The 17,960-nt window shown below is 42.6% G+C and overlaps 1 protein-coding gene across 1 annotated transcript; it reads right to left on the bottom strand.

Moving 5' to 3' along the window:
• Positions 1-3,869: 3,869 nt before the first annotated feature.
• On the bottom strand, positions 3,870-8,752 carry LOC125547451 (wall-associated receptor kinase 2). Its single transcript, XM_048711315.2, has 3 exons — positions 7,749-8,752; positions 5,317-5,487; positions 3,870-5,131 (listed from the first exon to the last, which is right to left on the bottom strand). The coding sequence occupies exons 1-3, from the start codon at positions 8,728-8,730 to the stop codon at positions 3,966-3,968; spliced, it is 2,319 nt and encodes a 772-aa protein (XP_048567272.2). The 5' UTR covers positions 8,731-8,752; the 3' UTR covers positions 3,870-3,965.
• Between the last annotated feature and the right edge of the window lie 9,208 nt (positions 8,753-17,960).

A 17,960-nucleotide genomic window follows, 5' to 3' on the forward strand; every position in this document is an offset into this window, starting at 1 on the left:
GGATCGATGTGATATGGTCGGCAGTGTTTCCAACTATAACACCTTAGCAGCCTAGCTATAATACTATGTTCAAATAATGTTGATTTGGTCGATTTAAGGAAAAAAAAAACTCTCGAGTAGTTTATTTTTTCACCGCCTCAAGTAAACAAGCAGTCTAAGTCATGGTGGCATGGCGCCAGGCACTTCTCATGTTTGTGTCCTGGAGTCAATGGAGTTCGGCCAATATGTTGGTCTTGAACTGGGGTTGAGGCAGCGGCCAAATTTCAACGCCGTTGGCGTTGATGCGATTGCTAGTCAAAACACCCTAACTAATAATACTATGTTGAAGATAATCTTGACTAGATCAGTTGAAAGAAAAACTTGACTAGGCCGTTTTTGGCATCCAGCTGTCCAGTAAACAAGCAGTCCAAATCGCAGTGGCGTGATCGGAGACCAGACGCTTTCTCACACGATTTTTTAAAATATATCTCCTTTGTTTCTTAATATAAGTCTTTTTAGAAACTTCAATAAGAACTACATACGGATGCATATATGCATATTTTAGAGTGTAGATTCACTCATTTTGCTCCGTATGTAGTTTATATTAAAATCTTTAAAAAGGCTTATATTAAGGAACAGAGGGAGTATTACTTTTTTAAAGATTTTTCAGATCTATACTATCAACTGAAAAATTGCAAATGTATGACCTTGTGGTTGCGCAGGGCAACTAAAAGGTCTCTTGGTTGCCCTCTTGGACGAGAAGACGGTGTTCATGGGTTCGACATCGATGTGGGCAGAGGTAGGTGCCGAACTCCAACCTGATTGGCACTGTTGCGATTGCTAGTCAAAACACCGTAACTAATAATACTATATTGGAGATAATCTTGACTATGCCCATTTCAAAAAAATTAACTAGGTTGTTTTTGGCATCCAGCTGTCAAGTAAACATACAAGGAGTCCAAGTCATGGTGGCCTGATCAGAGACTAGATGTTTGCTCACGTGATTATTTTTGAAGTTATTACTTTTTATGAAATTTCATATCGATACTATGAAACTGAAAAATTGCAAACTATGGCATTGTCGTTGCACATGGCAACTAAAAGGTATGCTTCGTTGCCCTCTCGAATGGAAAGACTGTCTTCTCGAGTTCGGGGTCTATGTTGGCCTGGTTGTCGCCATGGGCACGGGGCTGAGGTAGGTGCCGAACTCCAACGCAGTTGGCATTGAGGTGATTGCTAGTCAAAACACTAACTTTTTTTGATTGATCAAAACACTCTAACTAATAATACAATGCTGGAGATAATCTTGACTAGGTCGATTGAAAAAAGAACATGTATGGGTTGACTTTGACTTTTTGTCATCCAGTTGTCAACTAAACAAGCAGTCCAAGTCACAGTGGTGTGATCGGAGACCAGACGCTTGCTCATGTGGTTTTTAAGAAATATTAGATCCACATTAATTGTCACAGATTTAGTACAAAATTGTTTTTGATAAACCAACAACAATTAATCTGGATACAAGGAAGTACTTTTTTTAATGAGATTTTATATTTATACTATCAAAATGAAAAATTGCAAAAGTATTACCTTGTCATTGTGCAGGGAAACTAATACGTATTCTTCGTTGCCCCCTCAAATGAAAAGACGGTCTATGTGAATTCGGCGTCTCCGCCGAGCTGATTGTAGATGTGGGCATTGGGCTGAGGCAGATGTCGAACTCTAAGGCAGTTGGCGTTGATGCGATTGTCTTGGCGCAGGTCTGCACACACTCACTAGAAGTTTACTTACTTTCTGACAACTGCACTTAGGCACAGTCACCGGGCAGGCGGGTTGAGTAGTTTTTGGCCATCGTACGCCGACTGCACGTATGTATTCCCACTGTTTCTTTTTTATTCCACGTATTAGATTTGTTTGAAGTCAGAGTTTGACCATGTTTATAAAAAATACTCCCTCCGTCCGGAAATACTTGTCGAAGAAATGGATAAAAATGAATGTATCTACAACTAAGATATGTCTAGATACATCTATTCCTCCGACAAGTATTTCCGGACGGAGGGAGTATATTAATAATCACAATACAAAATCAATATAATCAGATTCATCGTGAAATATATTTTCATATTATATTTATTTGATAGTATTATAGATGTTCTTCAATGGTGAGTGAAGAAACCTCGTGGAGTTTCTCAGTTCAGTACGTCCCCAGTGATGATCTCTTGCACGAGGCTAAAACAGTAAAACCAGCAGGTCCGCACTGTGCCATCGATGCTGTGAATTAAGATCTTTTCCGAACCATCACATTTCATTGCATGCATATGTGCTTGAATTTACATTTTTTTTCTGTCAACAAAATATCATGTGTTACTAATGTTTATTCCTGCATGAGGCTGCTGAGTAGTGACTTCAACAACGCAAGCTGATGTCGTTCACTCTTGGGAAAAGGTTACTCTCTTCAGTAGAGAACCAAACGGCAATGAGATCAGTGAGTTTCCTGCCACACTTCTTTTATTTTGTTTTGTCTATACAACCAACATAAACTACTTGTAGACTTCGCTTTTAAAAAAGGCCTATCGTCCAATGGCAATTCCCATAAAGCAAAAGGAAAAAATAAATCAAAAGGACGTTTATTAGTTAGCAACATCTATCAACAACAATTTGCTTTTCTTTATATTTCAAATATTAAATTTGTAACACATAATTGTAAATTATTTTCCTGACATTCTATTTTTTCTTAGGATTAGGATTTATTTATAAGTCTGCTTTCATTTCTACCAAGGGTGAGTAGCTTATCAAGCGTCGAACACGAGAGGTAGAATCACAGGAATAGGTAATTACACGTTATCATTGCACTAGCACATTTGATATTTACCATGAACTGAATTTCTCCACACCTAACTTCTTCATTGCAGGAAAACCGTTGTTTATTTTTACGTTCTTTACTTTTGTTTTTTAGTAGCAACCTTAGTTATAGCCACTTAATTTTACACCTCACTACTTGTTTTCGGTCCAAATTATAATCTTTGCAGACACCAAAACAACCAATTCATATGAGACCTGTAACAACTCAACATTCACATTTACCATCGTCTCCTACTCTTCGTTGGGACGGCACTCTATTAAGCTATTTACATGAGAGTGCTGCGACTAACCCTGTTCACTTGCATGACATCAATTAACATGTAGGCAATTTGTGCCAAAACTATGGTGAACCTTTTTGTATCATATAGGGAATGATTTTGTGAAATTCTTGCTTACATCGTCTTTGCTATTATCCTTCCCATAAATCTGAGCCACACTTTTCATATGGTGCGTGTATACTTAATCTGAACTATGATTTTAATTGTATATAGTAGATATATAGATAAGATTTCATGGGTTGCACCCACCAGATCATTATTAGAGTCAAGATACAGGGATATGAGACAAACCTTCGTTCAAAGGAAATTTTGAATCGTCCCTTGTAAATCTGTCCGGAAGGAGTACTTATTGTAGTTGACAAAATTCTGGCTAATGTACCACCAAATAGTGCAAGTATTGAATTCGCGCTCTAGCTAGCTCATCCAAAACTCCCAATTAATGGAGAGACAAAGAAAATATATGTTTCAGCACCGCCGTCATATCTAGGCTTTCTTTTAGTCCTTAGACATGAGATTGATGTAGGCCGCATAATCATTTTCTTTAATACGATGTTAACATGGTCTTGAACTGGAGACCTATTGGCTCTAATTGGATATTGAATTCATGCTGCAATCAGGTCATCCGAACATATGAGCTGATGAAGAGAGGACAGACAATATAGTTAAACAGTAGCAAATTAAAATTGTTGCAAACCTGCTCTACATACGTAGGAGGTCAAGTGAGTGCTTATAAATACGTAAATTATTTGGTGCTAAGCTTAAGGTGGATTTCATAGCAACGACCAACAAACGTGATACAACCATGGATCGTATAGCTAGCAAACCGTTTCTAATATGTTTCTCATGATATCATCTAGCGAATTCTATGCTCAATGCGGCTTTCTTTTCAAGGCTGAAAACCCCGGTGGTGTCACTCTCAGATGACATGGAGCTCTCCATACCTTTGACAGTGAGGCTATGACACTCCAAAACCAACGGCTGCTGCACTTGGTCTGCCAATTTCTGGAGCTCCTCAGCAACGCACCTCATCGCCGGCCTCCTATTCCCCGGCATAACTAAGCATCGAGTCGCCAGCTCTGCAGCCTGAACGGCCACTCCCATGCTAGCATCATCGACTATTTCCCTGTCAAAGAGTTGATGGAGCGTGCCATCCCCCATAGACTCTTGAACCATCACCATGAGGCTCTTCCGTTGCTTTGACAGCGGCTTCTTCCCGGTTAGGAGCTCCAGAAGGAGGACCCCAAAGCTGTAGACGTCGTTCTTGTGGGTGAGCTGGTACTCAAGCAGGTACTCTGGGTCAACGTAGCCCGCTGTGCCTCTGGCCACCACCTGAGTCTTCTCATCGATGGTGGAGCAGCCGAAGTCAGACACCTTGGCGACCCATCCGTCGCTGAGAAGGATGTTGGCGGGCTTCACGTCGCCGTGGAGTATCGGGTGCGCCAGCGAGTGCAGGTACGCCAGTGCTCCGGCGGACTGCGCGGCGATCCTCAGACGGGTTCCCAGGGTGGCGCGACACGAGGTCGGCTGGCTGTACAATAGCTCCTGCAGGGTTTTGTTCTTCACGTACTCGTACACCAGGATGGGCACCTCGAACTGCAGGCAGCAACCCAGGAGCTTGACGATGTTGGGATGGTCGACACGGCAGAGTATCACCAGCTCCTGCACGAAGTCCTTCCTCCTGCTCTCATCCACCTCCTTGCATCTTTTTACAGCCACGAGTGTGTCCTTGCCGTCGACGTCGAGGACCCCCTTGTACACGGTCCCCTGCCCTCCTTCCCCGATGATGTTCTCCTTGTCGAACATGTTTGTTCCCGCCTCGATTGCTGCTCTGGCATAGACAGTGAACCCAATATTACGCTCTACTCTCATAATTTCTGATAGTATCTCGCCCCCGTGTTGTTGATAGTATTCATCACTCTGTCTGATCAGTGCTTGTCTCTTGATACTCCTTTTGTGACTGATGATTTCTACTGCAAGGATACAAACCAGGCCAACCAAAACAACGCCAAAGGCTCCTGAAGAGTAGATGCCACGGTTAGTCGTCATTTCTCATTTGGGGTGAAAGATAACATGTTTTTTTATTTGACTAAAAGATTTAATTAATTTGCACTAACATGAAATTAAAGACACTGCTCTGGTATAATGTTGATATATTGTGTACATAGATTGTAGTAGACATATATCATAGATGTGGACGTACCAATACCGAGTTTTTCTCCAATACCAAATGTGTGGTTTCCGTCGCACGTCCCATTTTGGGCGTCGCCTTTGATATGCTTGGGGCAACCACACTCGAATCCGCCAAGAAAATTTTGGCAAGTTCCAGGCACATTGCAAGGGTATTTCACCAGGTCTGTGCACTCGTTGATATCTGCCACCAAAGATCAAATTAATTAATTTTTATTGCCAATCATCTAGTTAGTATAGGTAAAAAAAGTGATAGGAAACAACGCAAAGCTCTGTTATTTTCTCTAACGATTTTTTTTAATTTCCCTTATGTTCGATGGTATACTCCTACAAGATTGAGTAAGGATCTTTCACTTACATGTGTAATTAATCTTAGATTGCTAGATCTGATTGATAAGATAAGACTGTTAATTTTTGTCTAGACGAGAATTTGCAAGGTGTGTGGCTAGCTCTCGTCTAGACGAGAATTAACTAAATCTCATCTAGGTGACATCAACAGGGGATTTTGTTATTGTTCCCTTTTCTCTTCTTCTTTCACTTATTTTTTGTGTCTCAATATTATTACTGTATTCTTTAAAAAAGCAAATATAGTTGCACTCATTCGGTGGACGCCCAACCACGGTTGCGCGCGGCCAATGGACACGCAGTTGCGGACATCAGACGAGCAGTTGCACACCGTTGTGCACGTCGGCAGATTTGCAGCTATTGTTGCACGCAGATGCATGGGTGTGCAACTGCAGTTGCACGTGGTCTGGCGGACGTGGAAGTGTAATTGCGCGCGCCATGGAAAAAGATAAAAAAATATCAAATAAATAAATAAATCGGTGGACATTTAACGGCAATTGCGCATGACCGACGGACGTGTAAGTATAGTGTGAAAAGGGGTCCTGCAAAGACTGGACTACTTTAGATCCAGATTCTTTTGGCAAGGAGATGGTGAAAAGAAAAAATACAGGCTGGCTAAATGGAGCGTGGTTTGTAGGCCTAAAGACCAAGGTGGCCTTGGAATTCATGACCTGCAGGTCAAGAATGGGGCCCTTCTCAGTAAATGGTTATTTAAACTTCTTACTGAGGATGGTGTTTGGCAAACCATGTTGCGCAACAAGTATCTAGGCCAAAAGGCGGTATCCCAGGCATATTGGAAACCTGGCGACTCGTACTTTTGGGCTGGCCTAATGGCGGCAAAGAAACATCTCTTTCGCTTTGGGTCTTTCGCAATAAAGAACGGGTCGGAGATTCGTTTCTGGGAAGACATCTGGATAGGCAATGCCAGTCTCAGAGAAAAATATCCAGCCTTATATAACATCGCTCGCGATAAGAATAATACTATTGCGCACGTGCTCGGTTCTTCCTCGCCGAATATTTCGTTCAGACGGGATTTGATTGGCCCCCGGCTTGTGTCACGGCATAATCTTTTATCCCGGCTGGATTCAATTAACCTGACAAAAGGTCGGGATGTGTTTCGCTGGAACCTTACTACATCAGGGTCTTTCACAGTAGACTGTATGTACCGTGCGCTCACGCATTCTGATGTGCCAACGAGTAATAATAAGAAAATTTGGAAGTCTAAAATTCCATTAAAAGTGAAAATCTTCATGTGGTATCTTCGTAGGGGAGTTGTGTTAACCAAAGACAACCTCGCACGGCGAAACTGGCGAGGGAGTAAGAAGTGTTCTTTTTGTACTCATGACGAGACAATCAAACACCTCTTTTTCTAATGCAAGTTTGCACGTTCTACGTGGTCAGTCATCCAAATAGCGTCAAATTTGTATCCGCCCACAAGTGTTGCCAATATTTTTGGTCATTGGTTGGACCGTATTACAAATAGGTTCAAAACGCTAATAAGGGTGAGAGCGTATGCCTTGATTTGGTCGCTTTGGCTATGTAGAAATGATTTGGTTTTTAATAACAAAAATGCTTCTCCTCTATAGGTTATTTTTCGGTGTACGCACTCGCTACGTATGTGGTCTATGCTACAACGGCCGAAGTACCAACCGCTGTTCATGGTGGTGTGTACGCGATTGAAGCAGGTGGCTACAGAGGTTTTTTCCCAACATGGGTGGCAGCATAACCTACGGATCGATCCACCACCTTCTTCGACATAGGCATAGTGTCGGTCTAAAGGACTCTAATGTTGCCGATTTGTCAATTTTTATTTCATGAATTTTTGTCAGACTTCTGGATTAGGCTGTGTGCATCTTAATTATGCAGAGGCCGGGTGTTACTCATAATGCTTTGTATCCGCTTGATGCTACATTTTGAGATAGTAAAGTCGCCTTTTATCGAAAAGTGAAAAGAATGAAACCAAAAATAGAAAATAAAAAACAGAATCAATCAAATGGAAAAATAAATCCACTGAAATCTACGCGTAAAATCAAATGACACAGAAGTACTCCTAGATGAGTATTAGCAAATCCATATATATTGTTTTGAGTTTCTACATACCTTTGCATCCGTGCTCCGGATCTTGCAGGTAAGGATTGCCTTGGTAGCCTTTGGAGCAGTTGCAGATGTAGCCTGCTCCATTGAGCGAGTCCAAGCACTCGCTGTGGTCGCTGACGCAGGCGTAGGACGAGGAATTCTTGCGCGCCGCGTCGCATGTCTCCTCTCCAACAACCCAATCCACCGCCAGCGGCGCCTTTCCGCCGTAGGTGCTGTTGAGCCCCGGCGAGGTCGCGTAGGTAGTCGAGAAGCTGAAGCCGGCCGCGTCCATGAGCACGGCGTAGCTGCAGCGGCTGACGTTGTAGATCTCCGTGGTGTTGAAGCCGGAGTCGAACTCCACTTCATAGTACTGCAGGCCCCTGGGGATGGCGGTCTGGCAGCACCCAATCCCGGAGCAGGAGTCGTTGCTGAGGGCCGACCTCACATCGCCGTCGCTTTCTCCTCGGCACATGGCCACGCACCCACTCGTGTAATCGCCGGCGTGCTCGCCCAGGATGTACGCCAGCGTTTGGCAGCCGATGACGGTGAACTTGTTGGTGTCGGCGAACCTGTAGGGCGTGCCCGTGAAGTTGAGATGCCACCGGTGGGGGTCCATGCCCCGGGTGGCGGCGTTGTAGCAGTAGGTGGAGATATGATTCTGCATCCGGACCTGGCCTTGCTGCAGCGAGACGTCGACGACCTCCACGTCGTAATAAAACGGCCTGCGGCGCCCGCCATTAACCCCGGCCTCTTTGCAGGTCAGGCCGAAGCCGGGCATGGCGCAGCCGCCGCCGTCGTCGCCAGGCGAATCGACGATGCCGAACGGGTAAGGGATGTCTACGCCGCCGCATTCTCTCTGGCAACTGCTGCTAGGCCTAGGCGGTGCCGCTCCAACCCCAAGCAGCGCTACGCCGAGCCATACTGCCAGTAGAGAAGCAGCTGCAGATCTGTGGGACGGCATGGAGTGGATGGAGGGCTTGCCTTGCTGCGCCGCTGGAGACGCCATGCTCTGCTCTGGGTACGAGTTGTTTAATACTCCAGCCGTTCCGACGACCAACGACGACTCGGAAGCTTGCAATTACGCGGGAATTGCCTGCAATCATTCAATCCATTTTCCTCACTTCCTAAATATAAGTCTTTTTAGATATTCCATTACAAAATATTTAGAAACAAAGAGAGTAGACGTGTGAAAACTTTGATGTAATAAAGCTTTTATTTAGTTGCTTATAAATACTTCAACCGAGCCGACGGGTTGGATGTGAGAAAGGTAAAGTGTGAATGAATGAATATTCCAGTAACACTGGAGTATCCAACAAATTTTATTGAGACCAGGCAACATCAAGGCCTGAATATTCCAATGATACTGATGCAACCTACTGGTATACTATACGGTAGCACATGACTCTACTACTACTACAAGACAGTGTACTCCGTCAGTCTACTCCCAGCTGGACATGGAAGTACGTGAGTGATTGCTTCCGGGTGTGCTGTCAAGTCATGCAAGCTATTGAAAATTTCAATCACAGTACTGTTGGGCCAGGGTGGGACGGCATGGAGTGGATCGAGGGATTTGCCTTGCAGCGAAATTTAATGGTTGATATAATAGCTAATTGCGCACTAGTTTGAGGATTAGTTTTGTAGAAACAGAGAAATCTACGATGAACATGTGTTATTACTACCGGGACGACGGCACGCCATTTTTTTAGGGAAATTTCAAGGTGGTCCAAAGCAATATAGACCGATAATTTTTAATTATCTAATGGTTGCTATAACTATTACTCCCATCATTTTTATTTACTTCATATGCTAGGTTTGTCCAAAATCAAACTTTACAAACTTTCAATAAATTTGTGAAAAAATATATTAACATAAACACCACCGAATCAATACCATTGGATATATAATTGAGTATATTTTCACATCATAAAATTTGACTTCAGTCAAACCTAATATGTGTAGTAAATAAAAATGAAGTTCCTCTTAGCATGAAGTATGAGGTAATAGACCATTAATGATGGCATGGGGTTAGTATGGACATTGTTGTGGTATAATTAAGAAAATAAATTATTATAATTTATTCATTTCCTTTTTAACCTTGAGTATATACGAAAAAGAAATAAACAGAGCTAATTAATGCCAGATTTTGTTTCCAACCATTTTTTCGCTGAACGTACCTTGTAATCATGTCTAACAATCAAAATAATAAGTTTTTCATGTTGTCATATATGTCTATGCATATTTTATTTTGTTGGTTCGGAGCTATACAATAGAAAATGCAAAGAATTTGTTTTTAGAACACACCAAAACTGAATACCAGTTGACAAAATCATAGCAAAAAGCAGTCAAAATACCATCATAATTTTTCTATAACAAAGAAACCATGTGTAGCAGTGTTCTTGCACTTTTCTTTTTGATAAGAAAATGTATAACGGAGAATGTTATGTATATTTCTCACACAAGAAGAAGGCATAGACATTCCTAGCATGGCATGTGTACATTTATTTTCATTACCGGCTCTCTAAGAATGATGTGAATACACGTAGTGATGATTATTATTATTTTGCGGGAACGTACTGATGATTATTACATTGCAATCTAGCTGAATTACAATAATGTCTTTTGTAGTGTGTATACAATTTCTTAGGATCGCATGGATATGTGTCATATTTTCCAACACGGGAATTATTCGTCATTATATGGTAGATACAACACATATGTACGGGGTTTGAACGTGAACTTTTATTATATTAAAAAGGGATGTGGGAAATATTGTAAACATTCATTTTTAAAAAATCCCATATAATTTTTTTGTGTGGTCAAATATATCGTTGATAATGGAAAGTTTAAATAATTTCTCTTACCTCTTAAGGGGTAAGAGGGGACCATCTTAATAGAGCCTTTTTGAATAAAAAAAGAGAAGCACAATTAGTCAATTGTTTTCTAAAAAATAGTAGCTAACTGCACACTAATTTGAGGATTAGTTTATAAAAAAGAACAAATTGCCGAATAGAAAATTGGTACTTATTGAAGCTGCTTTTTCATTGGGCCAGTTCAGCAATTATTGCCGCTACAACTCTCCGGACGGGGCAGGCTTATCCTGTGCTATTTCAAAAACCGGGACATGTCCCATCCATTTAAGCTATGAGAGCAGACCCTGACAATGTGCAACTCCCATACGTGCTGCACTATTCATGCAGATGTATATTGGCCCGTATATCTCTGAAACGCCAGACAGGAATGAATCACGAAGCTCATTCCCACGAAGGGGATACAGAGCTACCTGATGCTCGGCCTCTGCAACGCCGCTTTTGTGATTCTACACTCTAAAATATGTCTCTATATGCATTTGCAGTGGAATACCTAAATAAACTTATATTTAGAAACAAAGAGAGTAGATGTGTAAAAGCTTTGATGTAATAAAGCTTTTATTTAGTTACTTATAAATACTTCAACCGAGCCGACGAGTTGGATGTGAGAAAGGTAAAGTGTGAACGAATGAATATTCCAGTTACACTGGAGTATCCAACAAATTTTATTGAGACCAGGCAACATCAAGGCCTGAATATTCCAATGATACTGCTGCAAGCTACTGGTATACTATACGGTAGCACATGACGCTACTACTACTCCCTCTATTCCAAATTAGTAGTCACAACATCCATTTCCGCGACGAGTAATTCGAAACGGAGGGAGTACAAGACAGTGTACTCCGTCAGTCTACTCCTAGCTAGCCATGGAAGTACATGAGTGATTGCTTCCGGGTGTGCTGTCAAGTCATGCAAGCTATTGAAAATTTCAATCACAGTACTGTTGGGCCAGGGTGGGACGACATGGAGTGGATCGAGGGTTTTGCCTTGCAGCGCCGCTGGGGACGGCATGCTATGCTCTGGGTACGAGTTGTTTAAGGGCCAGTTCTTTTGGGCGATTCTACCAGAATCGCCTTTCTCCCCAGCTTCTCTCAGAATCGTCACTTTATATATTTTTTACAATCCTAGCTAATTAGAGTTTAACTAGATAGGATTGTAAAAAAAGGAATGGCGATTCTGAGAGAAGCTGGGGAAGGGGGCGATTTTGGAAGAATCACTGAAAAGAACTGGCCCTAATACTCCAGCCGTTCCGACGACCGACAACTGACCTGGAAGCTTGCAATTACGCGGGCAGGAATTTCCTGCAATCATTCAATCCATCGTTGTACTCCCTCGTTATATGTAGCAAAAATGCGTGATTCTACCGAAAAAGCCCTGCAGAGGCCGGTCTGCAGCAGTTCTTAATCCACCCCACCGAACGAGCATGGGGATATGTGTACAAAATGTATTACAATTTGCAGCCCTTCATTAAAGATCGTATATCAGCGTATTTAAGAGTAGGCTCCATGCCGCGTACATGCATACTTTGCTATTCTCTTCGTTAAGGCTATGTGCATCTTAGCTATGAAGAGACCAGGTGTCGTTCATTATGCTTTGTATCCACTTGATGCTATATTATGAGTTAATAAAAGCGCCCTTTTATCGAAAAATGCCGCGTACATGCATGAAACATGTGGGCTGGTGACAGGCACATGCGTGGCTTTGTTTTTCCCCCCGCAGAACGGCACATTGTGTGTATCTGTTTGTGTTTAATCTTTGGACACACTTAGACGATGGATTAAGTTGAGTTTTGCTAAGGAGGAAAAATGACGTGATGATGGTGTGCTTTTAGCAACCCAAGGGGGCCACAACATTAATTTTTTAAATCAAAGAGGCACATTCATCTAATTATTTGTTAAAAAACAATAGCTAGTTGCGCACTAGTTTGAGGATTAGTTTTGTAGAAACAGAGAAATCTACGATGAACATGTGTTATTACTACCGGGAGGGCGGCACACCATTTTTTTAGAGAAATTTCAAGGTGGTCCAAAGCAATATAGACCGATAATTTTTAATTATCTAATGGTTGATATAACTATTACTCCCATCATTTTTATTTACTTCGTATGTTAGGTTTGTCCAAAATCAAACTTTACAAACTTCCAATAAATTTGTGAAAAAATATATTAACATAAACACCACCGAATCAATACCATTGGATATATAATTTAATATATTTTCACATCATAAAATTTGACTTCAGTCAAACCTAATATGTGTAGTAAATAAAAATGAAGTTCCTCTTAGCATGAAGTATGAGGTAATAGACCATTAATGATGGCTTGGGGTTAGTATGTACATTGTTGCGGTATAATTCAGAAAATAAATTATTATAATTTATTCATTTCCTTTTTAACCTTGAGTATATACGAAAAAGAAATAAACAGAGCTAATTAATGCCAGATTTTGTTTCCAACCATTTTTTCGCTGAACGTACCTTGTAATCATGTCTAACAATCGAAATAATAAGTTTTTCATGTTGTCATATATGTCTATGCATGTTTTATTTTGTTGGTTCGGAGCTAAACAATAGAAAATGCACAAAATTTGTTTTTAGAACACACCAAAACTGAATACCAGTTGACAAAATCATAGCAAAAAGCAGTCAAAATACCATCATAATTTTTCTATAACAAAGAAACCATGTGTACCAGTGTTCTTGCACTTTTCTTTTTGATAAGAAAATGTATAACGGAGAATGTTATGTATATTTCTCACAAAAGAAGAAGGCATACACATTCCTAGCATGGCATGTGTACATTTATTTTCATTACCGGCTCTCTAAGAATGATGTGAATACACGTAGTGATGATTATTATTATTTTGCGGGAACGTACTGATGATTATTACATTGCAATCTAGCTGAATTATAATAATGTCTCTTGTAGTGTGTATACAATTTCTTAGGATCGCATGGATATGTGTCATATTTTCCAACATGGGAATGATTCGTCATTATATGGTAGATACAACACATATGTGCGGGGTTTGAACGTGAACTTTTATTATATTAAAAAGGGATGTGGGAAATATTGTAAACATTCATTTAAAAAAATCCCACATAATTTTTTTGTGTGGTCAAATATATCGTTGATAATGGAAAGTTCAAATAATTTCTCTTACGTCTTAAGGGGTAAGAGGGGACCATCTTAAAAGAGCTTTTTTAGATAAAAAAAGAGAAGCACAATTAGTCAATTGTCTTCTAAAAAATAGTAGCTAACTGCACACTAATTTGAGGATTAGTTTATAAAAAAGAACAAATTGCCGAATAGAAAATTGGTACTTATTGAAGCTGCTTTTTCATTGGGCCAGTTCAGCAATTATTGCCGCTACAACTCTGCGGACGGGGCAGGCTTATCCTGTGCTATTTCAAAAACCGGGACATGTCCCATCCATTTAAGCTATGAAAGCAGACCCTGACAATGTGCAACTCCCATACCTGCTGCACTATTCACGCAGATGTATATTGGCTCGTATACCTCTGAAACGCCAGACAGGAATGAATCGCGAAGCTCATTCCCACGAAGGGGATACAGAGCTACCTGATGCTCAGCCTCTGCAACGCCGCTCTCGTGATTTTACACTCTAAAATATGTCTCTATATGCATTTGTAGTGGAGTACCTAAATAAACTTATATTTAGAAACGAAGAGAGTAGTTGTGTAAAAACTTTGATGTAATACAGCTTTTATATTTAGTTGCTTATAAATACTTCAACCGAGCCGACGAGTTGGATGTGAGAAAGGTAAAGTGTGAACGAATGAATATTCCAGTTACATTGGAGTATCCAACAAATTTTATTGAGACCAGGCAACATCAAGGCTTGAATATTCCAATGATACTGCTGCAAGCTACTGGTATACTATACGGTAGCACATGACTCTACTACTACTCCCTTCGTTCCAAATTACTCGTCGCAGAAATGGATGTATCTAGAACTTCTAGATGCATCCATTTCTACGACGAGTAATTCGGAACGAAGGGAGTACAAGACAGTGTACTCCGTCAGTCTATTCCCAGCTGACCATGGAAGTACATGAGTGATTGCTTCGGGGTGTGCTGTCAAGTCATGCAAGCTATCGAAAATTTCAATCACAGTATCGTTGGGCCTGGGAGGCATCCATCAACGAAGGTGCCAATGGGAGAAATGTCACAAATGATCCATATCGACGCGGTTACAGTTACTGGTTGCTAGCAAGCGCAGGTCTCCGGCGGGGACGCGGGCGACGACCTGTCAATCGCAGTCGTCTCGTCTCTTCCTTGCCCGGTCAAGCTGGCGGTCAAACAAACAAACAAATCTCCCCTGTCGCATTAGGGCAAGTATAATGGTTGGTAGATAGTCTTATCTTAAATCTTGCACGTAGTTTAGAGATAACAAAACAAGATGTTTACAATGGGCAATTTCTTAGTCTTATCTTCAATAAATAGTTATTCCTAAAAACATAATGAGACATACTCCAACTCATCGTGCTAAAAGATTATCTCTTGTCTTCTCTTAAATAAGAGAAGACAAGCCTTTTTTTACGAGTTTTCTCTCCTTCAACTTATCATTTATCCTACATGACACTTCTAAGATAGAACCATTGTACATGTCCTTAGTCTGCGCATGCTTGCGGTTTTTCTTCTTCTTTTGATTGATCGCTGAATAAATTGAAGCCCGTGATGGACGCACGCGACCCGATGGGATCTCCGCCCTCCCGCTCACGACCTTGCCGCATCCATTCCATCGCTTTTTCTCCAACTTTGCTACATCAACGAAGGATTACGGGGCTTTACGGGCCTTGGCGCCCACCCCCACCAGTTAAAATCAGGGGGGCGATTAATTAGGAAGAGAGGATTACTTAGACTAATTAGAAAATGACAAGTCAGCTCATCCGTAAAGGTCCATTGGTTTTGTCCGTGTGTCTAGCATTTTTACTTTTTCTCTCTCTCTCTACAAAAAAAAAGAACTAAAAAAATCACGCCTTCGCCGCCTTCTTTTAGTAACCTCTTCTCTCAAACTCCCAACCTCCGCCGCCGGCGTCGGGAATCGCCGCCGACGCGACTTGACCCAACCTAGCTAGGCATCTTCTCCTCTCCTCTCCTCACCTCCTCCAGGCAGGTTCCTTCCCTTCCGTCGGCCTCCGATGAGGTCTGTCCTGTCTCATCAGACCTGCTCCATGCAAGCCACGACGACGAGACAAATAGACCGCCGATTCCGGCGGTCGGCTGTGTTGGGGAACGTTGCAGGAAACAAAAATTTTCCTACGGTTTCACCAAGATCCATCTATGAGTTCATCTAGCAACGAGTGATCGGATGCATCTACATACCTTTGTAGATCGCGAGAGGAAGCGTTCAAAGAACGGGGATGATGTAGTCGAACACGACGTGATCCAAATCACCGAAGATCCTAGCGCCGAACGGACGGCACCTCCGCATTCAACACACGTACGGTCAGCGTAACGTCTCCTTCTTCTTGATCCAGCAAGGGGGAAGGAGAGGTTGAGGAAGATGGCACCAGCAGCAGCACGACGGCGTGGTGGTGATGGAGCTGCAGTCCTCCGACAGGGCTTCGCCGAGCTCTACGGAAGAGGAGGGGGTGTTGGAGAGGGAGAGGGAGGCGCCAAAGGCTGAGGTATGAAGTCCTCCTTCTCCCCACTATATATAGGAGGGCCTAGGGGGGGGGGGGCGCCGGCCCTAGGAGATCCAATCTCCTAGGGGGGCGGCGGCCAGGGGAGGTTTCCCTCCCCCCAAGGCACCTAGGGGGTGCCTTCCACTAGTGGGACTCCTCCCTTTTGGAAACCCTAGGCGCATGGGCCCCTTGGGGCTGGTGCCCTTGGCCCATGTAGGCCAAGGCGCACCCCCTACAGCCCATGTGGCCCCCGGGGCAGGTGGCCCCACCCGGTGGACCCCCGGGACCCTTCCGGTGGTCCCGGTACAATACCGGTGACCCCGAAACTTGTCCCGATGGCCGAAACAGCACTTCCTATATATATAATTCTTTACCTCCGGACCATTCCGGAACTCCTCGTGACATCCGGGATCTCATCCGGGACTCCGAACAACATTCGGGTTACTGCATATACATATCCCTACAACCCTAGCGTCACCGAACCTTAAGTGTGTAGACCCTACGGGTTCGGGAGACAGGCAGACATGACCGAGACGACTCTCCGGTCAATAACCAACAGCGGGATCTGGATACCCATGTTGGCTCCCACATGCTCCACGATGATCTCATCGGATGAACCACGATGTCGAGGATTCAAGCAACCCCGTATACAATTCCCTTTGAATCGATATGTTACTTGCCCGAGATTCGATCGTCGGTATCCCAATACCTCGTTCAATCTCGTTACCGGCAAGTCACTTTACTCGTACCGTAATGCATGATCCCGTGACCAGACACTTGGTCACTTTGAGCTCATTATGATGATGCATTACCGAGTGGGCCCAGTGATACCTCTCCGTCATACGGAGTGACAAATCCCAGTCTTGATCCGTGTCAACCCAACAGACACTTTCGGAGATACCCGTAGTCTACCTTTATAATCACCCAGTTACGTTGTGACGTTTGGTATACCCAAAGCACTCCTACGGTATCCGGGAGTTACACGATCTCATGGTCTAAGGAAAGGATACTTGACATTGGAAAAACTCTAGCAAACGAACTATACGATCTTGTGCTATGTTTAGGATTGGGTCTTGTCCATCACATCATTCTCCTAATGATGTGATCTCGTTATCAATGACATCCAATGTCCATAGTCAGGAAACCATGACTATCTGTTGATCAACGAGCTAGTCAACTAGAGGCTCACTAGGGACATGTTGGTGTCTGTTATTCACACATGTATTACGATTTCCGGATAACACAATTATAGCATGAATAAAGACAATTATCATGAACAAGGAAATATAATAATAATGCTTTTATTATTGCCTCTAGGGCATATTTCCAACAGTCTCCCACTTGCACTAGAGTCAATAATCTAGTTACATTGTGATGAATCGAACACCCATGGAATTCTGGTGTTGATCATGTTTGGCTCTAGGGAGAGGTTTAGTCAACGGATCTGCTACATTCAGGTCCGTATGTACTTTACAAATATCTATGTCTCCATCTTGAACATTTTCACGAATGGAGTTGAAGCGACGCTTGATGTGCCTTGTCTTCTTGTGAAACCTGGGCTCCTTGGCAAGAGCAATAGCTCCAGTGTTATCACAGAAGAGTTTGATTGGCCCCGACGCATTGGGTATGACTCCTAGGTCGGTGATGAACTCCTTCACCCATATTGCTTCATGTGCTGCCTCCGAGGCTGCCATGTACTCCGCTTCACATGTAGATCCC

Source organism: Triticum urartu, chromosome 3A, assembly GCF_056163025.1.
Source record: "Triticum urartu cultivar PI428250 chromosome 3A, HENAU_Tu73, whole genome shotgun sequence".
NCBI classification, from domain to species: Eukaryota; Viridiplantae; Streptophyta; class Magnoliopsida; order Poales; family Poaceae; genus Triticum; species Triticum urartu.